The 22,407-nt window shown below is 38.8% G+C and overlaps 1 protein-coding gene across 1 annotated transcript; it reads right to left on the reverse strand.

The window, feature by feature from the left end:
- Positions 1-15,561: 15,561 nt before the first annotated feature.
- Positions 15,562-21,079, reverse strand: ACTC1 (actin alpha cardiac muscle 1). The gene is made up of 7 exons (XM_065064184.1): positions 20,881-21,079; positions 20,131-20,279; positions 18,713-19,037; positions 17,910-18,071; positions 17,605-17,796; positions 16,259-16,440; positions 15,562-15,889 (listed from the first exon to the last, which is right to left on the reverse strand). Exons 2-7 carry the CDS (start codon positions 20,257-20,259, stop codon positions 15,746-15,748), a joined length of 1,134 nt encoding a protein of 377 aa, XP_064920256.1. The 5' UTR covers positions 20,260-20,279; positions 20,881-21,079; the 3' UTR covers positions 15,562-15,745.
- Between the last annotated feature and the right edge of the window lie 1,328 nt (positions 21,080-22,407).

The raw sequence follows: 22,407 nt of genomic DNA on the forward strand, positions 1-22,407 counted from the left end.
TTAGAAGTTTTTTGTGAAACGTGTTGCCCCATATCTGCTTTGCGACTGCATTTTCTAGTTAGTGTCTCAAAAGAGATTTTTCAGCATTACTTTCATAAAGTAGTAGAACTTTCTTTGAAAGACTGATATGATAAGTGCTTCCTTTCTGATAGGATTTGGTGTAGTCCATGAAATGTAAATCATTAGCTACTAAACTGAAAATGCCTTTTTAAGACCTCTCATAGCCATCTGCTAAGCTCTCTTTTCATTTGGTGCCATGTGTGTATTAATGAAATGATTGCATCAGATTATAACTTTTATTCATAAAATCATCTAGGTCATCTGCTTCCACCTTCACTTTCTCTCTCATTAAAATGAGTATTTGTGTGTATATTGTCCCCCAACTGTATGAGTACAATCCTAGCTGCAGTCAGCTGTTATGTGCATCTTAATGAGAAATACCTCTCTGTTTTTTTCTTAAATAAAATTCCTTCAAAAGACAACTCTGGTGTTTCACACCACAGAAGGTGCATTTTTCCTACAGTTTGAAAAATAAAGACTTCTCAAAAGCTATGAGATCAGGATGTACTAATAACCACAGTCCTTCACAAGAGAAACTGACATTTCAAGAACACTGTAATTTTGCTGTCAAGAAATAGGTAGCACACTCTTCACACCTGGTCAGCAGTGTTTGTGTCAAAGCTGTCAATAACAGGGCAAGCAACAGTGTTCATTGTCATGAAGATGCAATATAGCCTGCATTTATACATTTAACGCTTGAGAACAGCAAGGTGTCAGGTAAACAGAATTCAAGGCTTTCCGTAACGCATAAACCCTATTATGCATCAGGGGTTCATATCTACTGCTGAAGAATGCTATAAATTGAATATTTTTTCAGAAAATCAATGAAAGTTGTCAGTAAAGAAAGAATAAAGCTATAAATATTCACGAGCTTTTAAAGTGAGGGCTCATATGTCATGCTGAATTTTGTAACTATACTTACCAAGGGGGGTATATAAGAAATATTAATGAGGAGGGCAGACATTAAGTAAATATTCCACAATGTTTTGAACTAAGAGAATTTAAAATACCTAAATGTAACTGCTTTAACTAAAAAACAAATGCCAAGTATCATACTTTCCTAGTTGCAGCATATTTGATTCCCCAACAGATAAAATCACTCAAGCTTCATGGGGGTCTTGTCATCTGTCCACAAGGACAGTCTCATGAAAAAAACTAACCATTCAAATCAATTTCCTTGGAAATAATTTGGACATATATATGAAATCACAACTGCATATACTTCTGGCATATGCACAGCTCCCAATACAACAGAGTCCGCACTTCTTGCAAACTCCCAAGAGTAAAGTCTAATTTGTTTGCAGACAAGCTCCAGCTAGAAGGAAAACTTCATGGAATCAAATCATTCTGAATTGACAGGCTCTGGAAGGAAGTACAAAAGAACTAAAGTATTCCAGGAGCCAGACCATCTGCTGCAGTCTCCTGATTTTCTCTTCTCTCTTTCACGAGTCTCAAAGAAGCACTCACATTCTACTAGAGCATCCATTAATGCAGCTTCATGGACTATGATTGTTTAAGCATAAATGTGTGAGCAAATTTCATGTGGATTCCCATTATAGCTTACTTTAAGATTCCATACTCACCAAAGAGCCATTCAAAAATGCCTTGGACAAGGAAGACTATGAAGGGTTTCATATAATCAGACTTAGTACACATTGTAAAGATGCAAAGAAACACACAATAATAAATTCAATATGTGAATGAAAATTATCTTTCACTGGTGAAAAGCTGTTTTGTTTTTTTTTCCTAGAGTCTATTCTTTCAAACATACATATTCCAAAATATATGCAGCCCTATATAACAGAATAGTGCATTATGGTAAAATACCAGTCAATTATGCAGCCACTGTGTTAGAACCAATACAGAATATCGGCAAGACTCAGTTTGGCAAACCTCGTTTTCCTCTTTTCCTTAGAAATCAAAAGGAATTACGAATTGTAATTGGAAGAAGTTTAAGTAAATTTATATTTTTTTAATAATTAAATAATTATAATTTTTAATAATTAAATAATTATAATTTTTCAAAGAGTAAAAATACATTTATTTTCCATTTAGATTGTAATATCTCCATCCCATGGTAGTCAATTTTGATGCTACTAATGGCAATTCCTACTGACTTTAGTGGACCCAGAATTTAAAAACCCTTAGGATCTTATTTACACCAGAACAGTTTTAAATCTCTAATGGTAGAATACAGATTATGAGAAAGTTAATGAGTGCTTCAGAATACGAAGAACAGCAAAAAGTAAGATTAAATAATTAGAAATGAGTCTTCTAGATTGGAACTCTAAGCAACATTTTGATGTTTCTTGTATTTCACAGCAGAGGAAAAATAATCGTGCTTATTTCAGTATGAATGCATTACATCAAGCATATTTTTTCAGACCTACTGTTTTGCTTTGCCTTGTCTACATGTATCTTCATCCAAATGCTGAATCCCTATACTCCTGGCTGCATTCAGTTCACTGATGTGATTTACGGCACAGTTGCTTTCCTTTGTTTTGATTGTTACACCACCATATGTCTTCAGTATTCCTGGTGCCCCTCACTCTCCTCCTCTCCCTCCCCATCTCACCAGCCTCAGAAGCGAATTGACATTACATTAAAGCATCCCTTCAGAGGCCAGGCTGAAACAATCCCTTGAAATAACTAGGGCAGTCAAATGATTGATTTGAAAGTAAACTATGCCAGTAAGCAGGAGTGAAAAGCGGAAGCTTAGTAAGAAATTGAGGGGATTTTTATCCTTCTGTCATTAAAATATTCTACAGTTGCAATTAAAATGTCTGAAATATATTTGATATTAAAACAATTACAGATATATAAGGTATAAATGTGTATACACACATACATGTGTGTGCAGACTTATGCACGTGTTTTATAGTTAGTGTCTTTGCATGACAGACTGCAAAAAGAAATATAAAATAATATTTAATAGAGAATTAAAAGTGAATTAAAAGTTTTATAGACATTTTAAAGTGTTAATTTTTCAGTCTAGAGTCTTAAGTCTAGTCTATTGATCTACACACTTTCACTGGAAAATACTGATTCATAGACCCAGAATAGTTTCCCAGACTCATTACAATCATACACATCTGTTGTTTCACAGGTGTGGATTTAAACTGGCATTTTTGTGAGTTCCACAACTATTATTAATAAGCAACATCCACTCAGTGCTGTGGGCCGTGCTTTGTTTTCAGAACACTATTTGTTAATATTTCCTAAACAGAAAGTTTTCCAGGATGTGCATTTCATTATATTTTTGTAATGTTCCTGTCACAAAATTGAGCAAAATCAAACTTGGAATATCAAAATTTTCTGTGAATCAAAAGTCCTGACTTTTATTAAGTTGTGATTACAGTACTCAATTTCTTCTATCCCACAGAAAATTGAAGTGGTTACCTACAGATTTTACAAAAATATTTCATGCTCTGAAATATTCAATTCAAAACCATATTTGCCAGAATCTACTAGAGATTGTGTATTTTTGACTATGCCACAGGAAAGACTTTGTGACAGAGCAAGAGAAAAAGATCAATTCAATAATTCATAAAACATTGTATAACACCTACAACTGCATGATTTATTTCTGTGCTTTTAAGAAAAAGACAAATCAGCATTATGTGTAATGTTGCTATGGTATTGGAAGTTACAGTTTACTTTTCTAGATAACAGTGAAACCCACGTAATTTCTCACTTAGGTCAGAGTTGCTCAAGGACTGCATTGATTTATACACATCCTATGCAAATCTGTCCTCATTTTAACCAGATATTTACTTTGCATTTTAAATTTAGAAATTCTGCTTTGCAGCTGTTTGCAACTTCTTTCACACTTTCCTGTAAGAAAGTGGGGACTGTTTTTCTGTGAGAAACATAACCAAATCATTGATTTATAGAAAAAAAAAAAAAAAAAAAAAGAATTTTCACAGTACCTTACTCTATGATTTCCATCATGTAAAGCTGTGTCTATCCAACTGAGTGGGAAACACTGTAGAAAGGCATACTTTCCCATACTCTATCCACATGGTCTATACACCAGTCCCTGGAGGTTTGGGGACCTGGTGTGGGCAGACTGGTTTGCACTAATGATGGCGCCAAGCAGCTGTTTGAGTCGTCCCTGGGTATCTTTCCAGCTAGTGCTTGCCCAGCTCTACATCTCCTGGAGGATCAAAGGGAAACCAGAAGGCTCCATCACCCACCTCCTCCCAGGATGAACACCTGAAGCAGACCCTGAACCATAGAATCTGCCATTTAAAATGTTCATCAGTTGAACTTCAAAGTCTACAGCAGCGTGAGAATAGTGCCATGTGTTTACACTTACATGAAAATGGGTAAATATTTAATGTGTAGTTTATTATTTTGGATTAATTACTAAGATTTATTTAAAATACCACATCAGGTTTTGTCCACATTTTCTGTTTTTTCAGGTTTTAAAGCATCTCTTACATTCGTATGTGTCTGTACTTGCTGGGAACACAATTAAATAAATACAGAATTTTATTTTTCTTCAGTCACCTCCTCCAGAATATCTCCATTTTGCACACAAATTCCTCAGGGCACACTTAGGCTGCATTCAAACCAATAAAGAGGTCATGTCTCCTGACACAGGACAATGAGCCTCCCTTTCCCCATCCAGATATACTGTAATTCTCCTTCTTCAGGGCAGAGCCACAAGGAAATAGAGACTTTCTAGTGAAAACTTCTAAGAATGGTTCTGTGTAGTATTTGTCTCATCCCAGAGGCTTCACTCTGCCTCAAAAGAAAGGACAGGTTACAGTGAACCAAAAAAAACAGAAGGACCATGGCTCCTAAGCTTTTGATTTAATAAAGATTTTCACATGGTTAAAATAGATAAATATTACATTCAGATAATTTTCAGACAGGAGTTTCAATGCCTTATGCTGAGATGCAGCTGTCGAGGGTTTCCTCAAAACCAGACCTCTTCTGATGTTGAGGAACAGAAATCAGATTTCCAGCCCTGATTTCACCATAGAGGTATATTTATCCTACAGTTTCAGTGGACAAAAACCAGGCAAGTGGCTTCGAATTTTTGCTGATAACCATTTAAAGACTGGCCCTTTTTAAAAAATGTGTCAATAAGTAGTATGCCAAAAAGACATGTATAAATTGTTGCTTTGATTTCTTTCATTAGTGTTGTTTGATACATTTCATTATTTCATATATGTCCTCAGAGCAAAGGATCTGCCTTGGGGCAGAAATTGTATTATAAAGAGAGAAGGCTTACAGGAAAGCTAGTGCAGTGGGACAAAGAAAATTATCAAACAAACAAAAACCCAAATAAAAACAAAAACAAATTTTAAAAATAAAAGAAAAAAACCAAAACCAAACAACAAACAGCAAACACAAAACAACCAGCCAAGAGTCTACAGGGCTTTAACAAGCATTTGTGAAGCATACTTAGTTTAATCACACCAACTAGCTATCAAAGTCTAGGGTCACGCTACCTGAAATGTCAGTGCAAACTGTTCTTTGGGCTTGAAGGCACTATGTACCGCAAAAATGAATGTGTGAAATCCAAATAAGACCGCCACGAGGACAAACAAAGCATGAGAGAAAACCTGAGCTCACAGATAGATCAATTAATCCAAAGAACACCAACTAGACAGGTGGATGATTCATACACACTATGCAGGCAGATTTCCCGCTGAATGGAAAATAAACTTAATACAGCATGCTTCATGGTGAAAGGCAATGCGGCCAACAAGCTAAACCGGGTGTCAAGCTCCTACCTGTGCCATGGTGACAGAAACATCCCCAAGCAGAGAACAGGGACTGTTTCCTTTTTTTATAGGTATCTCCTCTTGTGATAAGGCCTTTCCAATAATGTGGTTTTCTTCAGTTTTTAGGACTTTTGGAAAAGGAAAAAAAAATAAGTATAGCATAAAGTAAGACACTTTTTGACATGATAAATAAGAGCTATCCTTTATTTTCACTGGGAGGGTTGGTCAGAGAAATGTATCAAGTCAATATGTCAAAAGAATTCAATAAAAGCTATTTAATTGTTCTTTTCTGCGGCAGTAGGGAAAAACAGTCCTTCCAGAACTAGGAAGTGCCAAAATACTTGTGTCACAAGGCAGTGGTGATTGTCCTGCAGAGATGGTATGGCCTATCACAGCAGCCTCTGGAACAAATCAAGTGCACTGCTATAATGGCTATGAATAGCTTGTTGAAATACATTTATTTTAATTAAGTGAATGTGTGAATAGGAAAATCAAATCACAATACACATAGAAAAGGCAGTTAGAGCAGTACATGATTCAAAGTGACTTCTGTGACTGTGTAGCATTGCATTCTTACTTAAGAGAACACAAAACTGTTTCTTATGTTTGATATTTATTATGAAAATCATCCTCTTGGCAATCAAAAAGTATATTCAGAGGTACATAGCTGCTTTGAACACATAAAACATCCAGCAATTTGCTGGGTGTAATAAACAATTCAAAAGTTGCACACACCGGCATTTAAGTCAACTTTCAGTGCCTGCAGCCGATTGCACTAGAATCCAGGCCCAGACAGACAATTTAAAAAATCCACACTAAGGGCCTTTTCACAAAGACAAAGAGTGTCTCCACTTGACTCTTTTCAGCCACTATATTCAATGGTTAATTAGGAGCACACAGTGGAGATTGACAGCATGGAAAGAAAAAAAAAAGAAAAATTGTTGAAGAAAATAACCATACCCCCACCTACTTTAGACAGTCCTACTAGGATCATTGGCTTCAAAACAAGAGCGGTGTTCCAATTTGTCTGAACTGAGAGTTTTGCCTTTACAATTTTTTTTATGGACCTAGGAATATGTCGCAGCATTTTTGTTCTACATCTAAGTTATATCTGAAGTTCTAGTCTTCCAAAATAATACTCATTGAAGCGAAATACATTCCATTCTTCAAGAGATTTCTAAGGAGACCAACCTACCTGTGATTTAGGAAAACATTAAATTATTATAGAAATTACTGAAGTTGGATACAATACCCTCTTTCCCTAACATACTCCCCTCCATCGTTTTCACCAGGCATACTGTGTTTGTGGAAAGAGCAGGGAATTTGGAGGAGAATGCCAGATGAACGTGAAGAGTTCATGTCAAGGACTGACAGCAGGACTGACTTACAATACACAGGTTTTGTCAATAGCCCAGGAATTTCATCATGTACTCTTCAGTGCCACCTGCTGTAACCAGATGCATTAAAAATCTTAAGAGATAATCAAATAGTCAGTCTCAACAGCTCCATGGCAGGGAAATTATCTAACTCTGGGCTTAGATCTGTCCACAAGGATAGAATCCCATTAAGGAATCAAGCGTACATCATTGCCAAAGATGAAGAACTGGGTCACAATTGTGCCCACGTTATTTCAACTTTTTGCTACACTTCCTCAAACCATAGCAAAATACCATGTACACAACTTAATACCTATGATAATTGTTGCTTTAGCACCACAGCACCTTCTTCAGTCCAAGCAAGGGCAGAACTGCACCTGCAGGTAAGACCTGAGAGTAGCTATCCATTTCATGTTCACCCTGTGAACATGGAGAAGTCTAGAAACAATATTTTCCAGGGTACAAATGGGATTTGGATGCTTAGACTTTGAAAGCCCAACACTGTAAGAAATTGGCAAAGCCTTTATCTCCTCTACCCCAGTCAAAGTTGTTTTACTAGGTGAAGAAAAAACAGTTTGGTTATGCACTTTGTTAACATAATGTTTTTTCTGCAGTTATTGCAAAGAATATAATGATGATTTTTCTGGGATATAATCAATCACATTGTGCACATATTTTAGAGTATGTGCACAATGTGATTGATTATATCCTTTCTGTCCTCCAGGATTTAAGCAGAGCTCTAGAGTTCTTAAATTATGTCCTAGAGAATTATTTTCTGCTTGAAACCCCATTTTCTCCAACCAGACTTGCACAATGGGTTGTTAGTCACAAGATACATGGCATATTTTCTAGCGGAACACTTCCTAACTTTCATGTGCTGGACTGACTCCATTTTGTCCTTGTGAACACTATTATTTTTATTAGCTTTAGAACACTCAAACTCTTATAGGTACTCCATTGCTCTGGAGTCTACAAATAGACATGCAGGAATATTTCCTATACAAAAGATCTTTTGGTCTAAATAGGCAAGAAAAGTATAACAAACTTTTTTCCTTTTCCATAGAGAATTTCCTAGCTAGTAGCACCTGCAATGCATTTCCAGAACATAGAGTGCTGTAGGTTTAACAAAGCACCACCAGAAGATGGTTGGGTTTTGGACAGCAGTATTTATCTGTTCAGTAGTATTTGTGGCATTCTCTATACTTAGATTGGCAAATGCCACAAATACCATGATAAATTTAACCACTGTGAGTGATAAATGTCAAGCTTTTAATAGCACCCACTGTCTCTCTGTCACCACATGACCCTATTTGGAGATTGCACAATCACCATCTCTGTATTATTATTTACAAAAGAAATCGGGTTTTAGCATTTTAAATAATGTTATATTAGCTTTCTATAATATATACGAAAAGAATAAGCAAAGAAACCCTTTGTATGCCTTTAGCAGAAGAAAGATCCTGCAGACTACTATTCCTGATAATTTCGTATGCTGTTAATTTGGAAATATAAGGTCATAAGGTAGTTTCCTATTTCTGTTAAGTGACAGTAGAACAGGTAGAATTCATATTCTCAGGTGAAATGAAAGGGCAGAAACAAATCTGTCCACCCAATTCATGACAACAACTGATGTTATGTTTGACGAGAAAGGAAAAGTCCACACAACTATTGCTGCAGCCACTGCAATACAGAATGTGACTCCAGACATTGCAGACTTACTCTCTACATGACTTCGGGCAGTTTCTACACTTTCAGTAGTGTGTGATGTATTCAAGATACATCCAAAGAACATACTTCTGTGGCATTTTGACCGTAGGTTGTAAGAAGGAAAGAGTATTTGACATCATCATTAAAAACACTTCAGTTCTGATCTTTTCCAAGAATTCCAAAGTTCTGAGGTTTTGCCTTCAGCAGAAAACTAACCCAGGAATTACAATCTGTCTTAGGAACCAGGCTACAATATACCCACAGTTTTGTCTTAGGCAAATATCTCTGTGATGTTTCTGACAGGAAATATTTGCCCTCCCAATTTCAACTATGCTAATTTTCTAGAGGGGAGACTCATCTGCTATGTCATACATACATGTTCTCTGAAACTTGTTACCAAGTCAGGGACCCTCTTCCATTGCAAAGTTCTTGAGAAGACCTGGGGGAATGTTTGTATGTGCATGTATATGCATACACACATATGCATAAATATATCTATAAATATATATACGTTATTACAGCAAACACTTTGGAGAACCCAGAACTAAATGAAAGAGTGGCTATCAACGGCAACAACACAATCACTCATTTTCCTATGTACAGTGAAGATACAGTTCCATGCAAGTCTCTTTCTAAGTCCGTTAGATTTAGCCGCCAAAACATATGGACAAAAGATCAAAAGCTACTGCATTACTGCAGTTTGTCTGGTTGCCATACAGAGCTGAGCTGCACAGGAAAGCTCCATTTCAATTAAAAATAAATCTAAAATTCTTTCCACACCAATAAGACCAGTAAGGCCTAAGACCATTTTTGTAAACCTGTCCATCACATATTAAAGGTCTTATGTTTTACAAGGCATTTTGAAGTCTCTCATGATGGATTCTGACATTTAGTAAGCCATAATATACCTTAAATACCTACTATATATTCATTCTTGCAAATACATGTATGGATTTTAAAATATGGATGAAAGACATCATTAAACATTTGTAAGAATAAAACTACAGATTGTATTTTTCACAGCTCACATTTCTACATATGCAAACAGGCTGTCTGCTATGAGTTCAGTGTTTTAATTATGAACAAGACAGTAAGGTAATGGAGTTGAATTCACAACTGATGCTGTAATAGTAACTCAATTGGTTAATGATATTAATTTAGATAATCCGTTACTCCAGTTGTCAAACTAATACATTAGATAATGAAGTCACAAGTTTAGCACAAGAAGGTGTTTTCTGTTTAGCCTGTAACAGGAGTCAAGGAGGAAACAATGCTCTTTAATTTTTTACTCAAAGTAATGTTATAACTACAGAATGCCCTTGATTTAACCAGTGGAAAACAGTGTTTTCTTATAGGTGGTGCTTCTTGACAAGGAAGGATCTCCCAGTTTAGGTGCTAAATTCAATTCATGCTAAAGAATTAAATGGTAAAGTGCATTTTTCTTGTGACTTGTTCAATGGTTTGTCTTTAAAATCTGCTGCGCTTTCTACATCTGCAAGAATTCTTCTCCCCTCTGGCTCATCAGAGAATCAGAGCATTGCAAACACACATATAAATGGTTAACTTCAAAGCATTTTTAGTAACCAATAATATTTAGTTTAAAACAGATCCAAGGTAGACAATTTTCTTGCTTAAGATTAATGTTTCTTATCCTGTTTGTATTTGGTTTTGATTTGGGTTTTTTTTTGTTTGGTTTGGTTTGGTTTTGTGGGTTTTGGGTTTTTTATATAAAATAGAGACAGCTTTTGAAGACAGAAGCCTGTGTCCTGAAAATTGCTTGTATAATCAAAGCAATCAATAAAGAAGGACTAACATGAAATTCAGTGCCAAAACTCATCTGTTACATAAACATGAGGATATGGCTTGAATTCCCTAAACTTATCTTCTTCCTTTTATAGAAGCTACTGTAAAATCTCTGTGCTTGTGGATGCTGTGGAAGATCTCCCCACCCCAACTGGCCCAGCAATATGTGCTTTCTAGACCCCTGCCTCCCTAGAGCAAAAGGAACTGGATCTTTCCTTCCTTCCTCCCTTCCTTCCTTCCTCTCTTTCTTTGATCTCAGCTGAGGTAAACACAGCCAGCTACAGAGAGCTAGGGAGAGGAAGGAATATGTGGCAGCAGTTGCTGTGCCGCCACAGCCACCTATTTCCACCCTCTCTAGAAAAGCTGGTGTTGCAGGTCCTCCCTAGCACCCAGGAGCTCCTCGATTTCCCTTTGAGCATCACCTTTTTGCAAAAGCATGTCTAGAAGCCACAGTGTACCTCGTGAGGCATTTGGGAGCCTTTGGAATGACAGCTTGTGTAGTCCTCATTATCATTGACAATACCCTTTCTGGTGATCTAAACCTGAGGGGCTTAGAGACTCAGAACTAATCTTTAAGCTCTTTCTTATTGCCTTGCTACCTGGATTTTATTTGGTATGTTCCCGGACTTACTGTATCATGTGTTTGTTACTTAAACCTATGTCAATAAATCTTTATACTATTCTACATCCTGTTTCCCGTCTGCATATATATATATACCACTTGACAGAAAATGGCTAAAAGTATTTCTAAATTACAATTAATCTCCTCTAAGAGACCATACTGCTCTATATTTGGTAGACCCCAGAGATACTGTGATTTGTGAATTATTTCTTTGTGATGAAAAATAAGATTGCCACCAGGTATATGAACTTCTGCTAATATCTACTAAACTGTATTCATCCAACATTATTCACACAGGACAGCTTAATCACAAATTAAATCCATCCTTTAATTAGATAGCAGCATAATAAAATTTTCCCAATAATTAACATTTCTTCATGCTGAGTTTGCAAGTTTCAGCAATCAGTCATTCTCAGGAGAAAAAGCAAAAGTAATTGGTAGTACGTTAACTGCCTGAATTACTTCTTTCTTGAATGTAATGAGATTTACTAATCACTCCATTTTATAAATGACTTTTTTTTTTCCTCTTTCTTGTGTCTTGATAATGACAGAGGCTTCTGTCACAGGGTGCTTCAGGGTGCAACTGTTACTGAACGAAAGCAACAATTTCTGCCTGGGCCTCGTATTCAGTTTATCCAATCAGCAGAGAAGAGGTTTTTATCTTTTTTTTTGTTGTTGTTGTGTTATTATTGTAGATTAATCTGACTGTCATATGCATTAGTCAACTAATGTTGTTAAGTACAAAACCCCCTTATCTACATTTAAAAAATTATCACTCTACAGGATTCAATTATTCAGGCTAATTTTTTCATATTAGCGCTTTGCCTGGGGTTGACTTTTTTAAAGCTTTAGCTAAAGCAGCATTTTTAGAGAAGATTAGTGCAAAGTAGACAACTCTATCAAATTTAAAATTACTGTCCTACCATTTTTTTTTGAAAGAGCCTTGAAGCACTAACAAGTGACTCTTGAAATGTCTCCCTATTTCTTGTCAAAAACTCCATCATTTTGAGCAGAATCACAAGATTTTCAGATTCTTAACATATACTTCATAGAGATGTTACAAGCTTTCTGTTCTGGTCATAATTCTGTGCCTCTATACCCCTTAAGTGCCAACAAACTTCTTGATTGACAAGGAAAGTTTTCTGTGAGATCAGGTCAGGCAACTGTGGCAAAATTCCAATATCCTTCAGTCAAAAGCAGAAGTACTATTCTGTGTTGTTCTGGCTGCTTGAACAGGCCATAACATTTTGTCCCATCTCGTAGTGTTGTATATTAGTATTTCTTAGCGCTTTTTAGCCCTTATTATTGAATAAAGCCTCTTTACCTAGGTTAAAAATCAATTCAGATTGACTTCCACAGAATGGCTTCCACATAATTTTACATGTAAAGCAACAAGGAGCTGCAAAGTCAAATAACAGGACACACTTCGATGTGGCAAATAGATATTTTGCCATGTATCCACACTGCTCTTCAAAATGTTTGTGTTGAACCTATAAGTTTGGCTGAACATTGTTTCCCTCTTCCATCCAAAGACAATTTCAACAAGAACAATTAAGGTTAGCCACAATCCTTCGGTCCCAAAATTCATGTCAATGTCTTCATTAGCTGAGGTGTTTCAGAGCTGAAGATTGTATATAATATGTTGAACCCCTGCAGATGATCACAGCAGGCTTTGGGTACACCTGGTTTTTAATTTGCCTCTTTCAAGCAAGTACCGGCAATAATTTTACTGGTTACCATATAGGTGCTCTCCAGTTAACTTCTGCATCCCATTCCCCATCTTCATTTGCATAAAAATGTATATTACTGTTACTAAGGCTTATTGTAAAATGTAAACAGAAGATAACCTTAAGCAGTGGCATCTCTTATTAGAATCTGGAATCTTAGCTTATGTGACTTAACATTCAAACTCATTTCAATCAAATTCATCAGTTGCATTATCCATATTTAAAAAAACTTGACCTTTCCCATGTTTTGCTTCCATAAATAGTTAGCATACTTCCCATCCCATTGTATTATTAAAGTTTTCACTGCACATGGCAAAATATGGAATTACTGTATTAAAACTGAATACAATTGGAAACATGCTATAAGGAGTGAATAAGGTTAAAGTACTGCTGCTTTTTAGTCATTTCCCTACGTGTACTCAAGCCTCTTGCATTATCCTTGCTGCTCAGATTCATTTCTATAAACTGGGAACTGCAAACCCAAAAATGTCTGTGAAAAGAATGTCATGCAACCAGCGGCTTCCTTCAGTTCCTTCCTCATGCCCACATTCTCAAGAGTGATCACAGCCATGAATGTGGTGCCAGCGGAACACCCGCCGTTCCTGGCTGACCAGCCAGAGCCAGTCAGTCAGGCATCCACTGGCTTTGACTTAGCATGCCCTTTGCATACTTGCTTAACATTTTAAGCTCCAGTTAGTTGAAATTTATGTCCAGTATCACCCTATTCATTCACACTAATACCTGAGATGACCTTTCTGACCAGTCAAATCTTTCAAATTAGCAAGCAAGACCAAGCAAGAAAAGTGAATCGTTCTGAACAACAATATGCAAATGTCACTGACACATGTCATTTAAGTTTGAACGATAAAATTTGTGTTGGTCAGAAATCTGGAAATGTTCCCATGTTTTCAAAACATAACCAGCTTTCTCCATTGTGAACTTCCAAGTGGTTCCTTACTCTGGAAACCTTCTTGAGAACAGTGGAAGCTGTTGACTCTGCCTTCACATATTCACAGATTGGTTAATTTTTATTGTAGAGTGAAAAGGACTATTTCTAGCAGCATTACAGTAATACTGTGTGCAGTGGGAGGACAAATATTCCATATTTATGTTTAGATTTTAATATTAAATGTTAAAACTTCATTTTTATGCTTTTTTAAAATGTTTAAATTTATGTTTAAATTGTAAAAAAGGTTTAAATTTTCATATTTATGTTTAAATTTTATGTATATTTAACAACTCTATCCACTTTCTCTACCCAAAAAGAAAAATATCTAGAACTATTTGAAAATTTCAATTGTAAGCCAATAGTAGACAATTATAATAGTACTTCAGCAAAATGTCTTTGAATGATAAGTGGATTGAAAATAGATACTAAATGTGTTCAGGTATTTAAAGAGTAAAATCAGTTCTGCTTAACTGCAGATCGTATCTAATGGCTAGTTTTAATGCCTTTCCCGAAAATAAGAGGTAGGAGAAACAGCAAAGGTTTCCCTGCAAATGTGTAAACTGCCTGTTATTATCTGCTTTTTTAAAAAATAGCATTTAAGATTAGCATGAAATCTAATCTTTTCAAACACCTGTAATGGCTCTCAGCTGAGCACATACCTAAATAGTCACATGCAAAGCATCACAAACGCTTTGATTTCCTAAATAAAGTTCACACAAACCCATCTGTATATAGTGCAAGCTATGAAACTGACTCACTCCATTATTTTAACGAAAATCTCTCAAATCATTCGATATTTCACCTTTTAGATACTGTTTAAAAGAAAAAAAAAAAAAAGCACAAAAAAGCAGAGTTATAAAAAAGTCATGGTGAGAAATACAAAAGATGATGGAAAGTAGGAAATTTATGAATGTAGTATCTGGGTCAAATAACAGCAAAGAATAGCAAACATTAAGCATTAAAAATTGCCTAAGACATATGAATGATGATGTGAAAATAATAATGGTGATAGCAATTTTATGTTTATACAGCAAAAGTTTGATTCTTATGCATTAGTACAATAAAGGATTCACTTCTTTATCTGTGGCTTTGAAGAGATGAGGGAAGATGAGTGAATTGTCAGGTTGAATTAACATTTTGTCATAAATTTTTATAGCTCCCAGAAAATAAGATTGAGCTAATTAGTTATAAATCACATTCTAAATGTATTAACCTAATTCTTTTAGAGAAACCTTTCATTAAATTAATATTAAAATACTTGAGTTATAATAAATGCAACAGAATAAATGTTTCTAAACCCATTAAGTGACTATGAGAGGTTTCCTTCCACTATTGGGTCTACCCTCAAGGCTATTTCTTTGTAAGCCCTGGAATATGATGCTTTTTTTGTTTCAAGTTTCAAAACAAAAACTATAAATTCTTACTAATAGAAAACCATGACCCAATCCCTAGATCAGTTAGAAGGACATGCATGCAGTGAAGGCATTGATAGGTTTGATGGGAGTTTCCAAACCCCAGGGTGTTCAGTCTCGTTTTCTTAAACAAGAATACTTATAATCAAAAAAAGAAAAGACAATCATTTGTAGGTTGCAAGTCCCAGATCTTGTTTATTTATAAAGCAATAAATATTAGAAGCACAAATAAATTGCACGGGTGTGTAAACAAACTGTACAATGACTGAAGAGTTCAGGAAGGGTTGCCAGAAGACTCCAAGAAGCATATTTTCGTCATCCTGAATGGGCAGTAAATTTAGGGAAAAGCACTTAGAAGCACTTGCGGTGGACAATGGATGGGCCAGCTTCATCATACTCCTGTTTACTGATCCACATTTGCTGGAAGGTGGACAGAGATGCTAGAATGGAGCCACCAATCCAGACAGAGTACTTGCGCTCTGGTGGGGCAATGATCTACAATAAAGAAAAACAACAAACTCTCATTTAACAGTTACATTTCTGAACAACCAACCCACATCAACAATGTAACAAAGCAATAGATATTTCTTTAAGTAAATAAGGAACTTTTCTATAACAACAATATTGATCTTCAGCAGCTGGTACAATACATGTAATATTCTCTAAGAAAAAGTATAATCCTGTTTTCCTCTTTTCTAAGACTTTCTTCCAATCAATATAATTGTGCTGTTTAAATGGAATTTCTTCCCCTTGGTCCATCAGCTCTTGATCTCACTTTTGAGTTGTTCCTATATCCCAGTTTAATGATGTGGACATTTTCCCCATTCTTACCTACATTTTATAGTACAGAGTCAAATTCCTCACCTTGATCTTCATAGTGCTAGGAGCAAGCGCAGTGATTTCCTTCTGCATGCGATCAGCAATGCCAGGGTACATTGTCGTTCCACCTGAGAGGACGTTGTTAGCATACAGGTCCTTACGAATATCAATATCACACTTCATGATACTGTTGTAGGTAGTTTCATGGATACCAGCAGATTCCATACCTATAGAAGAAAGAAGACAAGTAGATCGGTAAATTATACAAGAGGTCTTCATGATGAGAACTCTCAGCATTTCTCATCATCAGTATGAACTACTATGATATTTTTGTTGCAAAATTGCTTCCTGATTATTAAATGTTGTAGAAAAACATTCAAAAGCGGAATTACGGAAGTAGCTAAGAAAACGAAAAATTGTTAGGAAGGGTAAGAATCATAATGCATATGAAACGGAAGGTACTCAAAATATACCATAAGAGAAGAGGCAGATGCATAAGATAAACTCATTCGGTATATGGCAATGGGAGAAATTATATAGAATAGAATAGAATAGAAACTATGTGCATCAGGTTATGTCAGAGTCTCACAAAAAGCACTAGCTGAGTATAGAAAAGACAGCAATAAAGACAATGAAAGCAGCTGAAGCAGAAATAAAGAAGACAATAGTAGTTTCGTTTATTTTTCAGCCTACTCAAAATATAGTCTATACCATTTATAAACATTAAGGCAAGACATAACCAAGATATGGACCAAGATATTAGTACTTGGTGGTAAGGAAAAAGAAACCAGAAGCAAGTGTTTGTAGGTTGCATTCCAATTCATTAATTTTAACAGGTGCTTCCTGAAAGGGCTGACACTAGATCCACAGTAAGATGTCAGCTGATGAACAACTGCATTTACTGCTCAGGACTTAGGGTAAAAGCATTTGCTGTATCTGTCAGCTGCTCTCACAAACAGCGAAGATTACCACCTTGATGACAGCAACGTTCAGTTACAGTACATATAAATATATGCACACCTTCGTTCAGTTTTTTTTTCTTCTCTGAGGCAGCTTACTTCTTCTTGCAGTCAGGTACTGTTTTAAGTGTAAGCTTTATAAACAAAGCACTGGAAACTGTTCTTTCCATTATGACCTGATGACATTCTAACTTCATTTTATCACGAAAAATTGTGACCCTAAAATCTGGTATAAAACTTGCACCAAGACCCAGCTAATTACCAGCTGAGCTTGCACTAAGCACAGCTTACAGGGACCAGATGATCTAACTCATTATTCATGTTTGATTTTGTGTCAAATTTAGATAAGCAAGAAGAGGAGTGGGAGACCTTCTAGGTTTTCTGATTCTTTCATGCCTCCTACTGAAAGGAGAATTTCCTGGGAGCACTTACCAATAAAGGACGGCTGGAATAAGGTTTCAGGGCAGCGGAAACGTTCGTTACCAATTGTGATCACCTGACCATCAGGCAATTCATAGCTCTTTTCCAGAGAGGAGGAAGAGGCAGCAGTGGCCATTTCATTCTCAAAGTCCAGTGCAACGTAGCACAATTTCTCTTTGATATCACGAACAATCTCACGTTCAGCTGCAAGTACATGGGACTCAAATCAAGGTTTGGATAAACAAAACAGTAGAGGAAGAAGATGGGCCAAGAGAGATATGAGGATTTTCACATGATGGCAAAGCTGAAGGACTGACCTGTTGTCACAAAGGAATAGCCACGCTCTGTGAGGATCTTCATGAGGTAGTCAGTCAGATCCCTGCCAGCCAGATCCAGACGCATGATAGCATGAGGCAAAGCATAACCTTCATAAATAGGTACATTGTGGGTGACACCATCTCCAGAGTCAAGAACAATACCTGGGAAAGAAATGTCAGAGAGCAGCTTGAATCACCTAGCAAATGCTTTGAGCCCTTTGGTAGGGTAAGCAGCAACAAATACAACAAAAGATAGGATTTCTCAGGCAGTATAAAGAAGCAGCATTCTATTTGAGCCATAAAAATCTTGCCCATTCCTCCTGTCTTTGCCTGCCTGGACATCCCTGTTTGGCTTGAACTTTCCCATACATATTTTAAGCTAATCCATACAAACAGACTTCCACTGCTACTACACTGAGCAGTAAGTATATTTGCAATAGTGATCATCCTGATCAAATAATGGGCATCTTTTGGGCCCCATTTAAATCCCTAAACTGGTGTAATATTGTGTAACTGTAGTATCTTCACAGGAATGTCTCCTCATTCTTGCCATGACAAGGCGGCAGGAGAGTCAGTTCCACAGTGCCCTTCTGAAAGCAAGGCAGACAGGTCTACTTTGTCCTTTCCACAGCCTATTTTGTACCGGCTTTTCTGCTGCTCTTCTCACTGATCATCATAAACAAAAAATACCTAGTTTTCTGCAGATTTGAATGAGTTATGTTTTTGTTTGTTTGTTTGTTTTTCCTATTTGGAGTGAGAAGGAAGGAGGGTTCCCTATAAATACTTTTAATTTTTTGTTTTACCTGTTGTACGACCAGAGGCATACAGCGACAGGACAGCCTGGATCGCCACATACATAGCAGGTACATTGAAGGTCTCAAACATTATCTGGGTCATCTTTTCACGATTAGCTTTAGGGTTCAAAGGGGCTTCTGTGAGCAAGGTAGGGTGTTCCTCAGGGGCCACACGGAGCTCATTGTAGAAAGTGTGGTGCCAGATCTTTTCCATATCATCCCAGTTGGTGATGATGCCATGTTCAATGGGATATTTCAAAGTAAGGATACCTCTTTTGCTCTGAGCTTCATCACCCACATAGGAATCTTTTTGACCCATACCAACCATAACACCCTAAGAGAAGAAAAGACAGAAAAACATTATTTGAGGAAAACAATATCACAGAGCCCAAACAATCACACCACAGACAACTATGCTATTTTCAAGCAAGGTCACACCACAAAAAGGTTGTTTTGGAAAAGAAATTAGCATTATTGAAATATTAAGTCAAAAGAACTTGAAGTTTTCACAGAAACCCCTTTTTTCTTTAATACATCTTTTATTTTCTATTACTTCTTTCTGGTCCAAAAGTTTGACTGAAAGTAAACTCCACAATGCCACGAGCAGGAAAAGAAAGAGAGACATTTAAGAAAGTTTATAAACAAGAAGATATGGAGGGAAATAAGCCTTCTAGTGAAGGAAGACACTGCCAAAATGACTACTGCTACCAAGTCTCAGCAGTAATATATTCACAATAACAATACATGAATTTTGAACAATTAAGTTTGGAGGGGGGGGAAAGCCTTACAAACTTTTTAGCAAGGCAATTGTGGGAGAAAAAGTACAGTATTTTCTGTGTGCTGATTTAACTGTAACAAAAGAGGAGGATTACATAGGAACAAAGCAAAGGAGGCTTAGAAAGGTAAGATCAGACAAAAGTAGTAAGGTAAGATCAGACAAAAGGTAAGATAGACAAAAGTAGTAAAGGAAACTGAAAGAAGGTGTTTGGTATATGGACCATTGGACAGGATGGGCGGGAAGGGCTTTAAACAAACTGTATCATACAGAAATTCAGCCAATGGAGGTGCTATGAACTACCACCATGTAGGCATGTCTGGCCTAGTGGATGGAGTGGGTGGCAGCTTTGTTGGAAGCTGGGTTTGGGCTCATTAAGAGAGAGAACAGAGAGTCAAGTTGAAAGTTGATGAATTAGAAATAGCTGGGGGAAAGGGAGACAGTAATAGAAAGGAGATAGGGACAACCAAAACGGGAATTGTTGAGGAAAGCACTGGAGAGAAGTGGAAAGACATCTTTAGTACTACCACAAGAAGTAGGCAAAGGGAAAAGCAGGGCATTTGGGACAAGGCAGAAAAACTAAGGAGGGAAGGGGTGAGTGGAGGTGACTCCTGGAGAAGGGAGAAGGCTTGGTCCTGTTCCCCATGTTTACCTGGTGCCTCGGGCGGCCCACGATGGATGGGAAAACAGCCCTGGGGGCATCATCTCCGGCAAAGCCCGCCTTGACCAGCCCCGAGCCGTTGTCGCACACCAGCGCGGTGGTCTCCTCGTCGTCACACATCTTCGGAGGGAGGCACGGACCTGAAAAACAACGAGGCGGCGCGTCTAGACCCCTGCGGACAGCGCGGCGCTGCCGCCGGTCCCTGCCGAGTCCCCCGGACGGCCCTTCCCGCCCGCCATCCCGGAGGGCACGGCCGGCGGCGGCACACAGAGCGGGAAATTTGACTGGTCCCAGGAGGATGCTCGATGGCTCAGCCACGCGCGCGGACAGGGCTTTAACTGGGATCCGTCAGCCGCTTTCTTCTCCGCGCTTCAAAAGGCGCCCCGGCTTGCAGAGCGCTCATTAGGGCATCATTAGCGATACCCTCAGGCCGCTCTCCGAAACAGGAGAGTAAGCTTTTGAAATCGCAGAGTTCGGCCCTGCCCAGAGCATTTCACAGGCGGCGGGGCGGCGCGCCCCGTCTGGCCGCGGTGTCTGGTGCTGCGTGGGGGGCGGCGGGGGACGGGAACGGTGTCCCCGGCCGAAATTACGCCAAGCTGGGACGTGCACAGGCAGAGCGGCGGCTGTACCTTCCAGGACAGGTACCCGCCGCCCGTCGGTACCTGCCATCCATCCCGTCCCATACCTCCCTGTCCGCCCCGAGCCGCCCCGCGGGTCTGCGGGCGCCGCCGCACTACTCACCAGACCAGCACCGGCGGCGGGGGGGCTGCGGAGGAGAGCCTGGGTGCCGTGTCGGCGGAGACGCCCCAATTTATACCCCCCCGAGGGGCAGCGTCGGCCGGGGCCGCCGCGGGACGGGGCAGCCACCTTCTCCTTATTTGGTCGGCTCTGCGCCATTGAGCGGCCGCGCAGCCATGAATGGAGCCCGGCCAGCCCCGCCGCGGCCCGGCTGCCCGGCCCATGTAAGGCAGGCGCGGGGCAGCGCGCCCCCGGCCCGCCGCATGGCCAAATAGGGAGCCCCGCGCAGCCCCTCGGGGGCCAGCGCTCCCAGGGAGCCGCCTGGCAAGGTGGCCTCCCCGGCCGCTTCCCAGGGGCTCGGCTCGGCTCCGGCCGCCGCCGCCCCGAGGTGTCGACACCCGCCGAGTGCTGGCCCAGGTGAACCCAAAAACTGGAGACGCTCGGGCTTGGCGGACGGTGCGGGGGAAGCTGCACGGCTGTTTTCTACCCCAGCTTTTCGTTTTTCCACTGAAAACGAGCCAGTGGAACTCCTGTTTTTTCGACGACCCGTGAGGTTTCTTTGGTGCCAACAACTGTAGCTTTTCTACTGCTTGGAGGCAGCACCTGCTGCCTGTGTTGCCTTAGGAAGTAGCAGCACACACTCAATTTCTTCTAAATGAGCACATGCAGCAAAAATCGTGCTTCTCTCTGCTTTTTGCTGACATCTATAACACAAAATGGGATCTACTTGTTTACATTAATATGTGTATACTTAAACTCCTATTTTTGCTCTTTTAATGCACACTTGATCAGTAATGAATAGTGATATGTATAGGGTGGAGGATGAGAGATGAGAATAGTTTGGACAAAAACCAGCTATGGTATTGATGTAATGTGGCAGTGGTTTTCCTGCTCAGTTGTTGAAACATCCACATTCATAATGTGTTCCAGCATTGAAACATAGAAAATGCATGTATTGTCAGATTTTTCTTTAATTTTTTTTTTTTTTTTTTAGTTAAAAATAGAAAGACTGGAGAGGCATCCCTTGAGTGGGTTTGGCCTGGTATGTGAAGCAGAGATTGTCAGCGTGTGTCCCAGAGGAACTGCATTATAACGCAGAGTACTGTGACCTTCGGGAGCTCAGTTCATAAACTGCTCAATGTCTGCCTGTGTGAGACACAATGGGGGAAAAGAAGAATTGAGATTTGGGACAGACAGGAAGGGTGGAGTGTAAAGGTCAAGAGGGGAACACAGTAAACTGGATCAACTGCTTAAACACAGGTCCCGTTTATTAGATGCCATACAAGGGCTGACAGCCATCACATGGTTCTATACATCTTAAATGCAGTGGAAGGAAAGAGCTTGTGAATGCAGCCCAAGCTGCAGTTGAGGGACTTTGAGGGGTGTTGATGCAGGAGCTACCTTTGCACGGTGGTTTGGCTCTGACAAAGGGTACAAGAGCTGGAAGTCGCTGACTACTCTTCTCTGAACTGTATCCAAAGGGGGCGTTAGAGACTCTTTGACTTTAATTTCTTCTGAAACTGGAGACAG

This window comes from Columba livia, chromosome 5, assembly GCF_036013475.1.
Source record: "Columba livia isolate bColLiv1 breed racing homer chromosome 5, bColLiv1.pat.W.v2, whole genome shotgun sequence".
Lineage (NCBI taxonomy): Eukaryota > Metazoa > Chordata > Aves > Columbiformes > Columbidae > Columba > Columba livia.

What these genes read in the sequence shown, in the direction of transcription:
- ACTC1 (XM_065064184.1), bottom strand. Translation starts at nt 20,259, where the DNA reads ATGTGTGACGACGAGGAGACCACCGCGCTGGTGTGCGACAACGGCTCG. An exon ending in ATTCCAGCCGTCCTTTATTG is followed by an intron (nt 16,441 to 17,604) that starts GTAAGTGCTCCC and finishes TTTCTTCTATAG; the next exon opens with GTATGGAATCTGCTGGTATC. An exon ending in CTAGCACTATGAAGATCAAG is followed by an intron (nt 15,890 to 16,258) that starts GTGAGGAATTTG and finishes TCTTTATTGTAG; the next exon opens with ATCATTGCCCCACCAGAGCG.